Raw genomic sequence first — 12,902 nt, forward strand, 5'->3', positions numbered from 1 at the left:
CTGTTGGAGTCTGCAAAAGACCTGAAACCGGGACGGAGATTTATCTTCCAACAAGACAATGATCCCAAACATACAGAAAAATCTACAAAGGAATGGTTCACAAATAAACGTATCCAGGTGTTAGAATGGCCAAGTCAAAGTCCAGACCTGAATCCAATCGAGAATCTGTGGAAAGAGCTGAAAACTGCTGTTCACAAACGCTCTCCATCCAACCTCACTGAGCTCGAGCTGTTTTGCAAGGAAGAATGGGCAAGAATTTCAGTCTCTCGATGTGCAAAACTGATAGAGACATACCCCAAGCAACTTGCAGCTGTAATCGCAGCAAAAGGTGGCTCTACAAAGTATTAACGCAAGGGGGCCGAATAATTTTGCACGCCCCACTTTTCATTTTTTTATTAGTTAAAAAAGTTTCAAAAATCTAATAGATTTCATTCCACTTCACAATTGTGTCCCACTTGCTGGTGATTCTTCACAAAAAATTTAAATTTTATATGTTTATGTTTGAAGCCTGAAATGTGGCAAAAGGTTGAAAAGTTCAAGGGGGCTGAATACTTTCGCAAGGCACTGTATTTCCTTGTTTGATTATAACCAGTCAGATCAGAAAAGATAATTTCTTGTCTGTGGGCACCTTACAAATGTTTAATGATGTTACTGGATGGTCAGATGCGCAGGCACCAGCTGATAATCAAGAACACCAGTCAGCTGTCAGATCCATAAATCGCAAACCTTCAGCTCAGCCAACCATTTTTGTTAAAAGGTGGAGTTTAGGTATCGATGTTTTTGCATAGTTGCATTGGTCCAAGCTATGCATACAGTGGGGAAAATTATTATTTGATCCTCTGCGGCTTTTGCAAGTTTGCCCATTTAAAATACAGCCTATAACAATTATAGACCCTTCATTTCTTTGTAAGTGGTTACAATTACAAAATCTGAAGGGGATTAAATTATTATTTTCCCCACTGCCATACCTGTGACATCCCCATGGAAGCTGGGAACCACTGTAGTAGGCACTGCTACTAAAGTGATGGCTGCTTGCTTCCAGATCTGGTTCTGAGCAGCTGTCCTGCTGCTTAGTGAACACAGGAGATTGATTGCTTGGCATGGACATCAATCAGGGTAGCCTTAGCATTTTCTCAATGAATGCAAAGTGTTCTCTGATTGTAGAAGGTAGGGATAACATCAATGCCCCATCTCTCCACCTTGTCCAATCAGAGAATGCTTTGCATTCACTGAGAAATTGCAAAGTGTTCTCTGAATGGTGCTTGTGCTGAACAAGTGACCCCCTGCATTCACTATGCAGCAAGGCAGTCACTTGGCACAGGACACAGTTCTTTAGATGCTGTTATGACCTCCTGGAGTCATCGTCATGCTCTTGGAGTAATTTTTGTAGGCCGGGTGCTCCTGGGAAGGTTCACCACTGTTCAAAGTTATGTTCGTTTGTGGATAATGGCTCTTCATGTGGTTAACTGGAGTTCTGAAGCCTTAGAAATGTTAGATTGTGGCATGATGTGTGGCTTTTTGTGATCTGTCAGGCAGCTTCTATTTATGTGATTTCTTGATTCAACGGGTCTGGCAGTAATCAGGCCTGGGTGTGACAAGTGAAATTTAACTCAGCTTTCCAACAAATTGTGGTTAATCACAGTTCATTCATGATTCAGCATGGGAAGGGGGCAATTATTATTTCACATAGGGGCAGGCAGGTTTGAACAGCTGTTTTCCCTTAACCACTTAAGGCATGGCAATGTACATTGGTGCAATGGCACCGACAGGCACAAGCACGTACATGTACGTGCTCGCCTTCCAGCGGGTGGGGGGTCCGATCGGACCCCCTCCCGCTGGATGCGGCAGTCCGGTTCGCTTCAGGAGCGATCCGGGATGAGGGGATGGCCGTTGGTTTCTGGCCATCCCCTCTCGATCGCTCCTGACGAATGAGAAGCTTCCTCCCCTGTGTAAGTGTAAACACAGGAAGGAGGAAGTGATGTCACACTCCTCGTGTCGGTCTTTTTGACCGGACGGCGAGGAGTGAAGACATCCAAGTAAGTGCACCAACAGTCCACTGACACATAGGTACACATAGGCACACTTTTCACCCCAGTCACCCCCCGATCACCCCCCGATTGGCCCCCGCCCCCCCAGTCACAGTGTCACTGATTGCAGTGATCATTTATTTACTGATCACTGCATTTAGTGTCAGTTGTGACTGTAAAAAGTGTCAGGGCAGCTAATGTTAGGCCCCTTTATGTCCAGGGTAGCCCCCTACCCCCCCAATAAGGGTTTAACCCCTTGATTGCCCCCCAGTTAACCCTTTCACCCCCTTTTACCAGTGTCACTAAGCGATCGTTTTTCTGATCGCTGCATTAGTGTCACTGGTGCCGCTAGGAAGATAGTTTTTTTTTTAGGTTCACCGCCAGGTTTTTATAGCGTTAGGTACCCCGATATATAACCTAATAAAGGTTTTAACCCCTTTATTGCCCCTAGAGTTAACCCTTTCACCAGCGATCACTGTATAAGTGTCACTGGTGATGCTGGTTAGCCAGTTAGTTATTTAGTTATTTAGTAATTTAGGTCCCCCATCAGGTTTTTATATAGCGGCAGGTACCCCCATATAAATACCCAATAAAGGTTTTAACCCCCTGATTGCCCCTAGTTAACCCTTTCACCAGTGATCACCGTATAAGTGTTACAGGTGACGCTGGTTAGGTAGTTCACTTTTTATAGCATCAGGGCACCCGCCATTTATTACCCAATAAAGGTTTAACCCCCTGATCACCCGGCGGGTGATATCAATTCGGTTTTAGGGTCAGAAAGGGTCTGCGTCGCCCCAGGCAGTGCTAGGTTAGTGCCAGTACCGCTAACATCCACGCGTAAAGCATACACCTCCCTTAGTTGTATAGAATCTGAATAGATCAATATCTGATCTGATCAGATCTATACTAGCGTGCCCAGCAGTTTAGGGTTCTAAAAAAACGCATTGTTAGCGGGATCAATCCAGATACCTGCTAGAACCTGCGTTTTGCCCCTCCGCCCAGCCCAGCCCACCCAAGTGCAGTATCGATCGATCACTGTCACTTACAAAACACAACACACATAACTGCAGCATTCGCAGAGTCAGGCTTGATCCCTGCGATCGCTAACAGTTTTTTTTGTAGCGTTTTGATACAGTCGCTGACAGCCTAGGTGCTTTTTTTACCTGTGAGTCTCACTAGTGTACCCCTAAATTTAGAGCCCAAAATGGCAAAGCGAAGGTACACTAGTGAAGAGGCCTACACGTTTCTGAGCATGACAGATAGTGAAGAGGAAGACACTGATCTGTCAGATTCAGGCTCAGAATACGAACCTGTAGAGGACAGCGGCTCCATGACAGATAGCTCTGACGACGAAGATGAGGTCCCTGCTAACGTCAGGCGTACCCGACCCCGATCTTCTGATGTTGTTGAGGTGCAGGAAATGCAAGTCCCTCGTATGGAGCATAGAGCCAGTACTAGCGCCGCTCATCCTTTTGGTGAACTGGCAAGCACCAGCGGCCTAGTACAACCTGGACGTACATCCAGCACTGCAGTATCACGTGGTGACGTGACGAGTCCCATAAGTGCAGTTCAAGCTGGCAAGGTGGCAAGCACAAGTAGTGTCCCGCTGCCACCAAGAAGAAGACAAAGGCAGGCCCGTTGTTCCCATAGTGTCCTTCCTGCAGAATTCGCCAATCCTGATTGGGTGCCCACCACTTCTGCAGCACCAGTACTTCCCCCATTCACTGCCCAACCCGGTATTCAGGTGGATACAGATGATTTTACGCCACTTGATTTTTATTCTCTGTATTTCACGGAAGATCTCTATAGATCTATTGTGGACCAACTAATTTATATGCTGGTCAACACATCGCCGCTAATCCCCAGTTGCCTTCCCTTGCCAGAGATTGGAAACCAGTTAGGTTTCCGAATTTAAGACCTTTCTGGGCCTTTCCCTCAACATGGGCACACATAAATTCATGACGTTGCGGGCTTATTGGTCCACGTATCCGACTGACCACATGCCCGTGTTCTCTAACTCCATGTCCAGGAAACGATACGAGCAGATCTTGCGGTTCATGCACTTCAGTGACAATGAACTTTGTCGTCATCGTGGAGACCCTGAATACGATTGGCTCTACAAAATTCGGCCCCTCATAAACCACTTCAACCAATGTTTTGCAGACTTGTTTACTCCCCATCAAGTTGTCTGCGTTGATGAGTCCTTGATTAAGTTTACTGGTCGCTTGTCATTCAAACAGTACATTCCCAACAAGCGTACCAGATACGGGGTCAAGCTCTATAAGTGCTGTGACAGGGCCACAGGCTATACATGGAGCTTTATGGTTTATGAGGGTAAAGATAGTTATGTAGAGCCGGAGAACTGCCCTGACTACATAGGAAGCGCTGGTAAGATAGGTTGGAACTTGGTGTCACCCTTATTCGGAAAGGGGTATCAATTGTACGTGGACAATTATTACACCAGCGTGCCACTGTTTAGTCATTTATTTGATCATTAGATTGGAGCATGGGGCACCGTGCGACCTAATCGCCAGGGCTTTCCCCAGCGGCTTGTAGATTCCCGTCTTAGGCTGGGGGAGAGAGCCTGCTATCAGTGTAATAATTTTCTCGCTATGAAGTGGAGGGATAATAAGAATGTTTTTGTTCTTACCTCCCTTCATGCAGACACGATGGTCCAAATTTCTACGGCGACTGGCATTGTGGAGAAACCCCTCTGTGTCCACAAATATAACAAAAATATGGGAGGGGTGGACCTCAATGACCAGTTGTTGGTGCCGTATCTAGTTTCCCATAAGGCCAGACGCTGGTACAAAAAAGTGTCTGCTTACTTATTTCAATTGGCTTTGCTGAATGCTTTTGTGCTATACAAAGCTTCAGGCGGGACTTTAACCTTTCTTTTCTTCCAGAGAGAGGTTGTCACAGAGCTTCTGTATCCAGATGGTTCTGCACCTCTCCATTCCCAACCAAATGCAGTAAGCCGGCTGCATGAGAGGCATTATGCTTATGCCCTCCCGAGTACCCCTACCCAAAGAGCCCCCCAAAGAAGATGTCGTGTCTGTACCAAGTGCGGATATAGGCGTGACACCCGTTGTTATTGTCCACGCTGTCCTGGCAATCCTGGTCTTTGCCTTGGTGAGTGTTTTGAACGCTACCATGAACTAGTGAAGTATTAGCGTAGGGTACAGCATTTCACAGGCTAGGCACACTAACACAGGGTCTCCCAAGATGCCATCGCATTTTGAGAGACCCGAACCATTACAGTTGTTACAGTTTACAGTTCAAAAAAAAAGTGTAAAAAAAGTAAAAAAAAATAAATAAAATAAAATAAAATAAAATATAAAAACAAAAAATAGTTGTCATTTTATTGTTCTCTCTCTCTCTCTCTTCTCTCAAATTTTTTATACTTTACTGTTTACTGTGTTTTATTGTTAACCATTTTTTTGGTTTTCAGGTACGCCATTCAGCTGCAGCGCGGATTTATTTATCTTGACAGCAATAGCGCTGTCGGAGGTGATTTCACTACCACAGTTAAAAAAAAAGAGCATATATGCCAAAGTATGGGGGCAGCAGGAGAGGAGGAGCGATTTTGCTCCTAATGCCGCGTACATACGGTCAAAATTCCGACGGAGGGCTTGCCCATGGAAAAGTTTGACCGTATGTACGTGGCATAACTTTTTTGCAGGAGGATGCCCCCATGCTTCGGCATATATAAATGGTGCATGCATGTCCATCATTAGAAGTGGGTGGATGAAGGGGGGTATTCTAATGGTGGGCATACCCACCGATCAATCTCTTTTTTTTCGTTCAGCCAACATGACTCTCAGCAAATAGCTTGGGGTGTCTACTTTCCAAAATGGGGTCATTTGGGGGGGGGGGGGTTGTGCTATTTTGGCATTTTATGGCCATCGAAACTGTAATAGGTAGTGAGGAGTGAAATCAAAAATTCTCACCCTTAGAAATCCTGAAGGTGGTGATTGGTTTTCGGGGCCCCGTACGCAGCTAGGCTTCCAAAAAGTCCCACACATGTGGTATCCCCGTACTCAGTAGAAGAAGCAAAATGTATTTTGGCATGCAATTCCACATATAACCATGGCATGTGTGAGCAATATATAATTTAGTGACAACTTTTTGTAAAAAAAAAAATAGTTTTATTTTTTGTCATTATTTAATCCCTTGGGACACAAAAAAAAAATATTCAATGGCCTCAACATGCCCCTCAGCAAATAGCTTGGGGTGTCTACTTTCCAAAAATGGGGTCATTTGGGGGGGGGTTTGTGCCATCTTGGCATTTTATGGCCTTCAAAACTTGGATAGGTACTGATAGGTAGTGAGGTGTAAAATAAAAAATGAATGCCCTTAGAAATCCTGAAGGCGGTGCTTGGATTTCGGGGTCCCGTACGCGTCTAGGCTCCCAAAAAGTCCCACACATGTGGTATCCCTGTACTCAGGAGAAGCAGCAGAATGTAGTTTGGGGTGCAATTCCACATATAACCATGTCATGTGTGAGCAATATATAATTTAGTGACAACTTTTTGTAAAAAAAAAAATTATTTTTATTTTTTGTCATTATTCAATCCCTTGGGAACAAAAAATTGTTTTTCAATGGTCTCAACATGCCCCTCAGCAAATAGCTTGGGGTGTCTACTTTCCAAAATGGGGTCATTTGGGGGGGGGGGTTTGTGCCATCTTGGCATTTTATGGCCTTCAAAACTGTGATAGGTAGTGAGGAGTGAAATAAAAAATTAATGCCCTTAGAAATCCTGAAGGCGGTGTTTGGATTTCGGGGTCCCGTACGTAGCTAGGCTCCCAAAAAGTCCCACACATGTGGTATCCCCGTACTCAGGAGAAGCAGCAGAATGTATTTTGGGGTGTAATTTCACATATGCCTATAGCATGTGTGGGCAATATATAATTTAGTGACAACCTTGAGCAAAAAAAAAAAAGTTTGTAATATTCCCGCAACTTGTGGCAAAATATAAAATATTCCATGGACTCAACATGCCTCTCAGCAAATAGCTTGGGGTGTCTACTTTCCAAAATGGGGTCATTTTGGGGGGTTTTGTGCTATTTTGGCATTTTATGGCCTTCGAAACTGTGATAGGTAGTGAGGAGTGAAATCAAAAATTTTCACCCTTAGAAATCCTGAAGGTGGTGATTGGTTTTCAGGGTGCCGTGCGCGACTAGGCTCCCAAAAAGTCCCACACATGTGGTATCCCCATACTCGGGAGAAGTAGCGGAATATATTTTGGGGTGCAATTCCACATATAACTATGGAATGTGTGAGCAAAATATCATTTAGTGACAACTTTTTGTAAAATGTTTTTTTTTTGTCATTATTCAATCCCTTAGGACAAAAAAAATAAATATTCAATGGGCTCAACATACCCCTCAGCAATTTACTTGGGGTGTCTAATTTCCAAAATGGGGTCATTTGGGGGGGGGGGTTTGTACTGCCCTGACATTTTAGCACCTCAAGAATTGAGATAGGCAGTCATAAATTAAAAGCTGTGTAAATTCCAGAAAATGTACTCTAGTTTGTAGACGCTATAACTTTTGCGCAAATCAATAAATATACGCTTATTGACATTTTTTTTACTAAAGACATGTGGCTGAATACATTTTGCCCTCAATGTATGACTAAAATTTAGTTTATTCGATTTTTCTTAAAACAAAAAGAAGAAAATATCATTTTTTTCAAAATGTTCTCTCTTTTTCCATTTATATTGCAAAAAATAAAAATCGCAGAGGCAATCAAATACCATCGAAAGAAAGCTCTATTTGTGGGAAGAAAAGGACGCAAATTTTGTTTGGGTGCAATATTGCATTGACCGCGCAATTACCAGTTAAAGCAGTGCAGTACGAAATTGTAAAAATACCTCTGGTCCTTAGGCTGTTAATTGGTCCGGGGCTGAAGTGGTTAATAAATTAAACAATATCTTAAAAACTGCATCTTGGATTTACTCCGGTTATCTTTGTGTAACAATAAAATTTGTTTTATGCTTCAAGTACAGGCGGTTCCCGCAAGTTTGGGTCTGTAGTTTTGTTCTTAAGTTGAATTTGTTTGTAAGTCAGAACAGGTACTTTTTTTAAGTGTAACTCCAGCTAAAAAAAAATTTTTTAAGGTTTTTGGATAGCATAGGGAAGGGTTAAGTCAGATGTTTGTAACAAGCGGACCACCTTTACCTGGTTTTGACACATACCCATTCCCACTTACAGCTAAACTTGTCGTGGCCAAGTCACCCGAAAGTTCGACCCCCCTCCTTCCCCTGCCGCTACGCCATTCACAAACCGCAGCCCGCTTCACACATGTGCAGTAGGGAACTGGCTGTGAAGGTGCCAGGCTTCACTGTCGGTCTCACTTACAAGAAATGACAACGGCAACACTTGAGAGCTGATTGAAAAATCCCTGGACAGGTAAGTGTCCTAATATTAAAAAAGTCAGAAGCTCCTCTTTAAATAAATGGAGAGGAGAGCAAGGGCAGATGTTGATGGCTCCATTTATCACAAAAGGGAACAATAGTGATCTGAGTGACTTATTAACCTATTTGGTTGATTGTTTCCTGGAGAGCAGTCATTCAGCAGCTGGAACTTGAATCATTATTTCATGATTTCTTGTCCAAGGGTAGTTTAAGACTGCATTTGCAATATTTTGACACAGAGGACACCCATCATGGCAATAATTGTTAAAAAGGAGAATGAAGAAAATCACAACTTTTAATGATTACTATGACCAGGTGGTTAAATTCATGTATGTATGGAAGCACTTTTTATAGCTAGAAACAGAAAAAATATTACTCTGGACCAAAGCATTAAACCTGCTTTATTAAAATTTTTTAAAGAGCTGCATTTACTAGAAGTTCCTACATGTGCTTTTCAGATGGTTAAAAGGATATCTCCAGTCACTACTGAGTAACTGCAACCACGTGATTTATATATATCTCTGAGTGTGTACTGGGCATTATATTGCTGAACCTGATCTTTTATTGGGATACTAACTTGAAACCTATGATTACTGATATACAAATAGTGTAGAATCTAAGAATGACCCAACTGTGATGGTCCCAGTCAGGGGAATTCATTTTTAACTTAATATTACAAAAGCCAATGTGGGTGCACTTGGTTCAGGGAGAAAGAATAATAATACAAATAAAAAAATAGACAACTTGATCTTTAACCACTTGCTTACTGGGCACTTAAACACCCTTCCTGCCCAGACCAATTTTCAGCTTTCGGTGCTCTCACACTTTGAATGACAATTACTCAGTCATGCAACACTGTACCCAAATGAATTTTGTGTCCTTTTTTTCCCACAAATAGAGCTTTCTTTTGGTGGTATTTGATCACCTCTGGGGTTTTTATTTTTTGCGCTATAAATGAAAAAAGACCGAAAATTTTGAAAAAAAACGCATATTTCTTTGTTTCTGTGACAGAATTATGCAAATTATTAATTTTTCTTCATAAATTTTGGCCACAATTTATACTGCTACATATCTTTGGTAAAAATAACCCAAATTAGTGGATATTATTTGGTCTTTGTGAAAGTTAGAGAGTCTACAAGCTGTGGTGCGAATCGCACAAAATTGATCACATCTGATGTACTGGTGGCCTATCTCGCTTCTTGTGACCCAAACAAGTCAGGAAAGTACAAATACCCCCCAAATGACCCCTTTTTGGAAAGTAGACATTCCAAGGTATTTAGTAAGAGGCATGGTGAGCTTTTTGATGTTGTCATTTTTTTCCCACAATTCTTTGCAAAATGAAGATTTTTCATTTTCTTTATTTTTCTCCACAAAATTGTCATTGTAATAGGTTATTTCTCTCACGTGGCATGTGTATACCACAAATGACACCCCCCAAAAAATTCTGCTACTCCTCCTGAGTATTACAATACCACATGTGTGGGACTTTTTCGCAGCCTGGCCACATAGAGAGGCCCAACATGCAGGGAGCGCCATCACGTGTTCTAGGAGCATAAATTACACATCTAACTTGTTGACTACTTATTACACTTTTGAAATACCAGGACAATGACACGTGACACTGATGACAGATGGCACTGATACGTGGCAATGATGACACTTATACGTGGCACTGATGACACGTGGCACTGATGACAGATGACACTAATATGTGGCACTGATGACACGTGGCACTAATACGTGGCACTGATGACACGTGGCACTAATACGTGGCACTGATGACACGTGGCACTAATATGTGGCACTGATGACACGTGGCACTAATACGTGGCACTGATGACATGTGGCACTAATACGTGGCACTAATACGTGCCACCGGTGACAGATGGCACTAATACGTGGCACCAATGACACGTGACACTGATGACAGATGGCACTGATAAGTGGCATTGATGACACGTGACACTGACAACAGATGGCACGTGACACTGACAGGTGGCACTGATGACAAATGGCACTGATACGTGGCACTGATGACAGATGGCACTAATACGTGGCACTGATGACAGATGGCACTATGTGGCACTAATAACACGTGGCACTGATGACAGATGCCACTTATACGTGGCACTGATGACAGATGGCACTGGGGACAAATGGCACTGACAACAGGTGGCACTGGGGACAGATAGCACTGCGGGCAGGTGGCACTGGGGTGGGGTGGATTGCACTGGGGTGGATGGCACTGGGGCGGATGGCACTGGGGCGGATGGCACTGGGGCGGATGGCACTGGGGCAGGATGGCACTGGGGGGGGGGGCATGGCACTGGGGGGGGGTGGCACTGGGGGAGGATGGCTCTGGGGGAGGATGGCACTTTTTATTAAACTTTTTTTTTACTTTTTTTTTTTTTTTTTTTCTTTTTTACACTGACGGCTGCTGCAGCCGTTCTTCTCTCCCCTCTCACACGCTGTCTGTGTGAGGAGGGAGAGCGGCGCTGAGAGATGATCTCATATGTTTACATATGAGATCATCTCCCATTGGACACGCCGATCACGCTGTAAACGGCCGCTGTGATTGGCCGTTTACAGCGATCTGTGTTTGCCTGTCCCCGGGGGACACGGCAAACACAGAACTTCCGCGATGCGCGCCCGCGGCGGCGCGCATTGCGGAAGTAAACACCAGGCCGTCCAGGGACGGCCAGGCACGGGAAGCCGCCCGCCCTAAGGCCGGCATTCGGCTATAGGGCGGGCAGGAAGCGGTTAAAGCGGTTGTATAGTCATATTTTTAACTTTTACCCACAGGTAAGTCTATAATAAGGCTTACCTGTAGGTAAAAAGAATATCTCCTAAACCTGTACAGTTTAGGAAATAGTCCCCTCGCAATGAGACGCTGACTTCAGCGGCGCATGCGCTCCGGGGATTCTCGGCTGAAAGTCTGGCAGACGCCAGACCAGCATGCGTGGGAGTGACGACATTGCGGTTCCGGCCACTTACAGCGCTGGAGCCGCGATACCACACGCTGAGGGAACATGTCAGCTACCTCGGCATGGACCGAGTGAAATGCCGGTGCCTCGTTCTAAGGTAAGTATTTCATAATGAGCTAGTATGTGGTGCATACAAGCTCATTATGCCTTTTCCCTTACAGATGTAGAAAAGAAAAAAAAACAGCAGCAGGTTTACTCCCGCTTTAACAGATTTGCACATACATTACAGAAACAATAAACCTGGGTGTAAAAAAGAAAAATAAAATATTCAAATTTTTATAACTCCAGAAAGTACCTTTCATTGGTCTTAGCCTACTCCTCCTGGTCTTTGAATTCCTTTTTGCTGCTGTGATCTGACTAGACACTAGGGTGGCTATGGTCATTCTCCATGGTTCCATTGTATGCAGGAACACAACCACCCTCTCTTGCTTGCTCCCAAGATGGGCTAGGTACTATGCACTATAGGAGTTTCTACTGTATGTCAAAGGAGCAGTGCACATGACCCCAACTAATGTGCACTGCTTATTCCAAAAAAATTGAGGTAAGGGGGGGAAAAGGACACGTTCAGAAACTATTTCATGAAACATAGATTACAAGACCATTTTTGGAGAATAAAGATATTGTTTAGTGTCACTTTAAGTAACATCTGAATGATCGTTTTATGGGCTGAGGTCTGATATTCCAGGTAATTGCCTCAAAAGGTGTAAGTTTGTAAAAGGTACCCCAATATTTAGGGCCAGCCCTAATTTATTCTATTTGCACATACTAAAAAAAATATTAAAAAAATGTACAATTCAACAAATTATACATACAGCCACATTTCTAATCTGTTGACCAGCCAAGGTTTTTAGCTGCTGCAGTAGGGCACAGAAAGTCTTGGTCTTCTCCTCTGGAAGCTGGGACACCGCATCATTCAATATATCTTTCAGAGTGGACAAAGTACAAGCAGCACCTACAGAAATCCCTGTAGATGTCACAGAATACAATTAGACATCTATGATTGTTTATACATATACCTTTAATCAAGTTTACATTTATCAAAGCTTTGTTAAAGCCCAACGTCGGCCAAGACATATTTTTTGGTTTTGGTCTGAGTGGGGTATGTTATCAGATTTCTGCAAACTTCCTATCATGCTGACCAAACAGGTAATAAGATCTCCCCAATGGACACAAAGACAGCAATAACAGTTAACAGAGGGTCTTGCCGTTCCACAATCTACTTTAAAAAAATGTTTTAATACTCTTTGTGCCCCATTTGAGAAAGTTTGCTCACTCCCTGTCTTGGTGAACAAACAAAAGTGAGGGTAAGGCCGCGTACACACGGGCGGACTGTCCGTCCAACTAAGTCCGTCAGACAATCCGACAGACAGTCCGTCCTACTTTCGAATGAACGGACTTGACCACACACGATGAACAGACAGTCCGCCGAAAGCTTTCGCGATGACGTGTACAGCACGTACGACGGGACTAGA

General features: G+C 43.6%; 1 protein-coding gene across 1 annotated transcript in view; it reads right to left on the reverse strand.

Annotated features, from left to right (window-relative positions):
- LOC143924362 (aldehyde oxidase-like) overlaps positions 1-12,902 on the reverse strand; it is a 306,571-nt gene that overhangs the window by 204,785 nt on the left and 88,884 nt on the right. The window contains exon 11 of the mRNA XM_077448642.1: positions 12,243-12,394. Coding sequence (XP_077304768.1) covers positions 12,243-12,394 — 152 coding nt within the window. The remainder of the gene's footprint in view (positions 1-12,242; positions 12,395-12,902) is intronic.

Source organism: Lithobates pipiens, unplaced genomic scaffold (genome assembly GCF_037356315.1).
Source record: "Lithobates pipiens isolate NorthernLeopardFrog02 unplaced genomic scaffold, aLitPip1_a1.2 Scaffold_22, whole genome shotgun sequence".
Taxonomy (NCBI): domain Eukaryota; kingdom Metazoa; phylum Chordata; class Amphibia; order Anura; family Ranidae; genus Lithobates; species Lithobates pipiens.